The sequence below is a fragment of the Micropterus dolomieu genome, linkage group LG18 (assembly GCF_021292245.1).
Source record: "Micropterus dolomieu isolate WLL.071019.BEF.003 ecotype Adirondacks linkage group LG18, ASM2129224v1, whole genome shotgun sequence".
NCBI classification, from domain to species: domain Eukaryota; kingdom Metazoa; phylum Chordata; class Actinopteri; order Centrarchiformes; family Centrarchidae; genus Micropterus; species Micropterus dolomieu.
The window spans coordinates 3,632,223-3,638,787 of record NC_060167.1 but is presented as its reverse complement, the minus strand read 5'-3'; the positions used below and the strand labels follow the sequence as shown (position 1 = coordinate 3,638,787).

Below are 6,565 nucleotides of genomic sequence, written 5' to 3'. Positions count from 1 at the left end.
AATAATTGGCCTTCCTGCAATAGTCCTGGAGGAAAATAATGAATCACACAGCAGTGAATATATCAATGAAGGAATGTAATTCGGAGGAATTATATACATATAATTTAATTAGTGAATAGTTTGATGAGCATGAAAAAGATGAAAACCATTGCCAAGGGCCACAGTCACTAGTCATATTTAACTAAACATCTATAGGATATTCAGGATAATGATAAAGCTGAGAAATAGTGTCACATCCCTTATAAACTGTCAAAGACACATACAGAATCTATAACCTGAATCTGTTTCAATTCAATTTTATTTATATAGCGCCAATTCATAACAAAAGTTCTCTCACAGCACTTTACAAACAGAGTACGGTAGGTCTAGACCATACTCTTTATAATATTGTTAACAAATACCCAATCCAATTCCCACCATGAACAAGCACTACTGTATGTGACGGAGGCAAGGAAAAACTTCTTTATAAAGGGGTCATATGATGGTTCTAAAAATAACATTATTTTGTGTATTTGGTTTAATGCAAGGCATTTATGCGGTTTTAGGTTAAATAAAGCTCATCATTCAGAAAAGCGCTGTGTGCTCTGATTAGCCAGAAATCCAGTGCATTGTGATTGGCCCAAATACCTTAAGCACCTGATGGAAATATCACACTTCTTACCATATCTGGAACATCAGCTCCCAAAGCAATATTGAGAGATTATAATGTCAGTCCTACCTTATCAATTAGAGCCGGAATATGATCCGGATGATGCAGATGACTAAGCTAATCGATCAACGTTGCCAGCGCGACTGGACCAGAATGTATCAGATTGGTAAGCATCAGTATTGCATTTGTTATAGTTGAAACGACAAAGACATAGTCTGAGCTCTCCCAGGTGCTAGAAACAGTCATCTGAAAAATGCGCAGCACACAGTCGAATATTTGGGTTGTACTGTTCTGGAACAGTGTTGTAAATAAAGCTTAGCCACTGTTTTCTAACTGTGTCCTCTTTTGGAAAGCCAAACAAAGTAGTTGGGCTTTCGCAACGAAAAACACAGCGTCTTTACGACATGCCGGCACGGATAAAAGTTATGCCTTCTTTGCGTATACATTTGGGCGGTGTTATGGAACTCTGCCCCCACACACTGACGTAGAGATGAGGGGGTGTGTTTGAACGAAGTGTTTTAGGAAGGTGTGGCTGAGCCTTCACTTTTATAAAGAATATCTCTTTAGGGTTTGAGACTTTGATCTTTGTAACCCTGCAGATCTTATACATGCACAAACAGCTACATAACACTAGCCTGGCTAACGCCAGACCCAATTCTCGTTGAGACTTGGGTCTGGGAACCATATGCACATTTTCTCGTATTTGAGGCGTGGTTTACGAATGCCCGGCGCCGTTTATTGGGTGCTAAGAATGTCTATCAAATGCGCCTGTACGTAGCTCATAGCCAATCATTTCAATTATACCAGATGACGTATGTAGAGCGACAGAAATTAGACAAGGAAGAAGACGATGGGTAAGATATTTTTGTGTAAACAATAACGTTCAGCGACTATTGCCGAATAAAAACAAAATATAAACTATTGCCGAATATAAACAAACTGCTTGTGTGTGTTGCATAGATGTCGTCATCGTCTTGCTGCTCCCTCCCCGTTCTGTGATTGGTTCCCTAAATGAGGCGAATATCTGGACCATGGTATCCATGCTGCCTTTCAGCTCGAATAAAATCGCGCTGCAGAAGGCAGTATGGGGAAACCCAGACTAACATAACACACTAAAGAGAAAGAAAAACAAGAAATCGCATCAAATGACCCCTTTAAAAGGCAGATACGTCAGAACCATGGCTCAGGGTGGGCGGCCATCTGCCTTGAACGGTTGCGGTGAAGGGACAGAGAGAGATGCAATGCCCCAAAACTATACAAAGACTTACATGTAGGCCAGTATTATTCTTTAGTTAACTTATTTTCCCCACTTTGCATAGAGCCAAATGGTCTGCTAAAACACAAGTGGAGAAAGACACTGGTAATGGTAATGTCACTTACTTATTTCAAATGAAATCTCCTCTGCAGCTTTCAAAATTTCGACCAATTGGTTCCTTCCATAAAAGGAAGGCTTCCTGAGGGTAAGACTTGTGGGCAGTCCAGCTACATTAATGGTCATGCCCTGATTTACCAGGGACTGGTAGGGAAGCCTCCCAGTACCTCCGGCCTCCTCTGAAATACACGGGCACAAACATGCATGCACACGTTACACAATGTTACACAGTTGGACAATTGTGACTCTCCCCTCTAGTTGATAGCCAGTGTACAGGCTGCAAACAGACATTTTGGTAAGGTGTCAATCTAATGGTTGATGGGCACATTAAATAATTTATTCATTTGATAATAATGCCATGGATTCATGAAGGGATTAAAAGTATTTGAACTTATGCTTACTATATTTTTGGTTGAATAGATCTTGCACTTTTCCTACCAGAACACTGACATGTTCTCTGGTACTGGGTGTTGCGGGTGAGGAGCTGGCTACAGATGTAACAACAGACAACAATAATTTCATAAAACTGTATTATGTATATTTGCACTATTACAGGCCTGAGTCCATTTCTGTGGATTTTTATATAACCAATACCTTTGAAATGCAGTGCGAAGTTGTTCACTGTCTCCGTTGTATCAAGGAAATCAGTGGCTCCTTTGCTGCTCAGTTCAAACACCTCTAATGAGGACTTTTGGCGGTCAAATGATAGAATGGCTGTTTCCACACCCAAATCCTCAAGCTTGGACACCTTTACAATAGAAGAAGACAACCACAAAAATAGTAAATAGTTGATTAAACACAAAACCTACTTTTAAAAATTCAACACACACTGAAGAAAAAACTCATAACAGGGCTTGGAAATATATGAAAACAGTGTTGTCACATGTGGCAAATAAGTGGTCAAGGACCACCCAGGGTACATTAACTATAAATTAGTTGTTTACATAGAGTCCAAATTCAATAATTTTGACTCATAGCCATTTGTGACTACTAATGCTTCAATTGACCACCTTGATGTGAATAGACTAGCCCAACCAGTAGGAATGTAGTTTGAGAGGTGTTCTTCAAAGTGAGAATATTTGATGTTGATAGCCATGTAAACAACAATCAGCTGGAATATTTATTTGGGATGAATTCATTTGAAATTATGAAAAAAATCTACAAATCAACAATCCAGTTGTCTGTCACAATGTTCTGCTCGCATCACAATTGCTGTCGATCATCCTTCCATCTAATACTAAAATAATACCACAAATGCCTAGCAAATGAAGCCATTTTCCAAACCTCTAACTTCAGCTTCTTAAGGTGCATTTTAATTCGGGCATCCCTCATCTCTGGGCTAAGGTCCTGTGTCTGCCCATGTGCCCTCAGTGCTGCTGCCTCTTGAAAGTATTTATTCTTTTCATCTTCCCCCAATGTGGCCCACCTGCCCTTAATGTCATTCATTGTGCCTGAGGAAAAAATAGATGCACAGAAAACTTAACACTTTAGATTCAGCATCTCTTTTTTTAAAGTAAATTCATACAACGACAATCTGTCCAACACACTGGTTTACTTGGGTTGTGAAACCCATTTCTCTGTAACAACTCTGTAAAAACAAGATAACATGTAAAGTAGATGACCTGATGATTCTTTTCAATACACACAGCAGTCTTACGTTGATGAATGCAACTTGCGTGAGTGAAGTACTTGCCAAATACTATCTTGAAAATCTGTTTCATGACCTTTGTAAACCCCTGATGTCAACAGGGCCACTATGTACAAAAACAAACCATTTAGTATAACAATTAAAAGAAGCCGTTCAATTTTGTCTCTCACCTTTGTTTTTGAATATGTCCCTACAAAAAAGATTGTAAGGCGACAGCTCTCTGACGTGAACTTTTGCCTTTGATTGACGGGGTTCAGACAAAGGTTTTGAAATTTGTGATCTTTTGTAATTACCGATCCAGTTCTGAAAAACAAAAACAAAAAATAACGATAGAGTATTACACCAATTAAACAGTATTTTAACAAAATTCTTCATTTTTACAAGCAGTGCAGCAGAATGATATATTTATTTGACATGTTGTTTGTTAGTGTGGCACTAAAGTAAAACTTACTTCTATGACACTGGTGTCCAAACCAGTAGCAGATGCAGCACTTGGAATTAATTTTGACCCAACTCGTGTCATTCCATTCGTAAAAAAGGATTTCAGGGTTTCCTTTTGATTCCCATTAATGGGAGTTCTCTCTTGTTGAATAACAACAAAGAAAGAAAAATCTAGTCAGTTATAAATCAGTAATAAAAAAAGACAGTGTTGCAGATCATACCATCGTTCTCAGACACACTTGCCTAATGCTTCTAGATTAGCAACTGCAAGGCTTACCTCTCTGGGCCATCTTCAACCTAAAACATAAACAGAAAAACTTGCACAAGACAGATTTGTGAACGGGCCCTTCTCTCTAAAAAGGCCAAAACCAAATTTTAGATTGTTCAACAAAGAGATAGAGCATGGAAGTAATAAAACAAACTTAGCCTACCACAGAAGTCCTTCAATCCACTGGAAATTGATGCTGTGGGAGACAAAAAAGTTAGGTAAAGATATATTAATGTTACACACACAGGCAGGCAGACAGATAGATAAATAGACTTTTTTTTTCAAGTTCAATGTCAAGGACAGCAATAAATGTGACACACACAGACACCACAGTCTATATTTACTTCTAATAGATTCCTAATATTCGTCTTTTGCATGAATGTCATTGTAAGCTACCTCCTGTGGGATCAAATCCATCCAAGCTTTTTTCAAACCCACAAAACTTTATTTTACATTCTAGTCAAGATCCCAAGGTACCCAAACAGCCATAAAATACGTCATGGGTTTAATATTTCACTCATAAGTCAATAGGAGTAAGGTTAGGCCTATGATGGGCGTTAACGAGCATACAATATTATGCAATAAGCCTTACAGTGTGGAAAAAGTAATTTTTACAGGCTAACTTTGCGTTTAACTAGAAACTAAATTTCCCCATTAGCTTCATACGTAAAAACATGCTTATTAGCAACGTTAATGCTCAAATAAAGCAAGTAAGTAACGTAATGTTGGGCTAATAACGTAACGTAATAGGGCCTAACGTTAGCCTATATAACGTTAGCCAAAATAATCGCAATACGCTTATCTCATGTCAACACTCATGTCACGCAACATTAAAACACATTTTATGTATTGTTTTCCCTTATTGACTAATTAATTTCGGTTTAAATGCTCGGTTTTATCATTTAAATGTTCTTACCTGAAAATATCAAGCGCGAAATATTGCAACGTTGCTGCGTCATTCAGTAGACCTCCGATTACCGGCGAGCTGGATTCCTCTGGTATTGGATCTGGAGTCTTCTCTTGTATTTGTCGGTGATTAACCATGTGGATGGATGATAACAGCCTTCTGAGCCTACCAGTAGGCGCAGCAGGCCCCTGCTGGCCCTTATATATGAGCTGATAACCACTGATAACGCCCATTCAATCGAGTGATACCATTCGAAACGGGTGCGCGTTGATACTAGTGTTCATTCTGAATAGTAAACCTCAGGCTGTGTGTTAGAGATCAGTAATTCACTTGAAAGATATTTCATTAGTTAAATGGTTTAATTAGGGTTAGGGGGTGACAAATAATCGTGACTAGTCAATTAATCAAATAATTAACAGATTAGTCGACTATGAAAATAATGATTAGTTGATTAGTTTTAGAATAAAACTACTGAAAACATTCAGTCTGAAAGAATCCTCTAATCACCTGATTCAAAAGGTGACTGAATTTAAAAAGGAAGACTTGAGCTTATCACACGGAGTATGAAGCTGGTGAGGTTTTTATCTGGACTGTGGCTGATAATCGCTTTGTGCTCTCATTGTGTTAATACAGTATGTAAGTAAGTAAATGTTGTATTACAAGTTAGCAGCTGTGATTGTATTCATGTAAATATCAGTCTACACATTTGTGAATATTTATTCTGTGACTTCACATTCAACTCACGTGTGTGAATATTGTAAACAAGTTAAAATGTTCTCACATTTGGCACCCTATTTAACTTCATATTGTAAGGAGTCACCAGATAAATCTGGGGGATTGTGAGATGAATAATAGGAAAGGAAAGAAGAAAAAAAAACAATTCTGATACACAAATTACTTTTGAGTTCTCAAATACTAACTTTTTAAAGAAATGTTAGATAGTTTTACATCTTTTTGCCTCAAACAGTTTAAATAATTCTTTACATGAATTATGTAAATACAGCAGTGGTAGAACTAAATACATTTACTTAAGTAATTTTAATTCTGAGGCTTTAATGTTATGCCATAATATGGGATTATTCTGACATATTTTACAGAAGTTCCCCGCGTCACCCTTTACAATCATGGAACGTATTAAAAGTGTTATCCCACTTATACCATAGCCACTTAAAGCTACTAAAATTAGTTGCACCACGATTACTTGTGGCACAACTTAATTAGTTTAGGCGTAAAGTCATAACTAAGGCGAGTGGCCAATCAACGATCAATAATTTAGAGAC

At 37.7% G+C, this 6,565-nt stretch overlaps 2 protein-coding genes across 3 annotated transcripts in view; both read right to left on the bottom strand.

The window, feature by feature from the left end:
• The window catches only part of LOC123987514 (dedicator of cytokinesis protein 3-like), an 86,121-nt gene that overhangs the window by 15,890 nt on the left and 63,666 nt on the right, over positions 1-6,565 (bottom strand). The window lies entirely within an intron of this gene.
• LOC123987515 lies at positions 2,000-5,522 on the bottom strand. Of its 2 annotated transcripts, XM_046076476.1 has the most exons (9): positions 5,295-5,522; positions 4,542-4,574; positions 4,388-4,407; positions 4,121-4,251; positions 3,840-3,972; positions 3,306-3,472; positions 2,616-2,769; positions 2,423-2,509; positions 2,000-2,200 (listed from the first exon to the last, which is right to left on the bottom strand). In XM_046076476.1, exons 1-9 carry the CDS (start codon positions 5,516-5,518, stop codon positions 2,022-2,024), a joined length of 1,128 nt encoding a protein of 375 aa, XP_045932432.1. In that variant the 5' UTR covers positions 5,519-5,522; the 3' UTR covers positions 2,000-2,021. The 2 variants fall into 2 exon arrangements, with proteins under 2 accessions (XP_045932432.1, XP_045932433.1); XM_046076477.1 differs by lacking the exon at positions 4,388-4,407 and having other exon boundaries at positions 2,002-2,200; positions 5,295-5,433.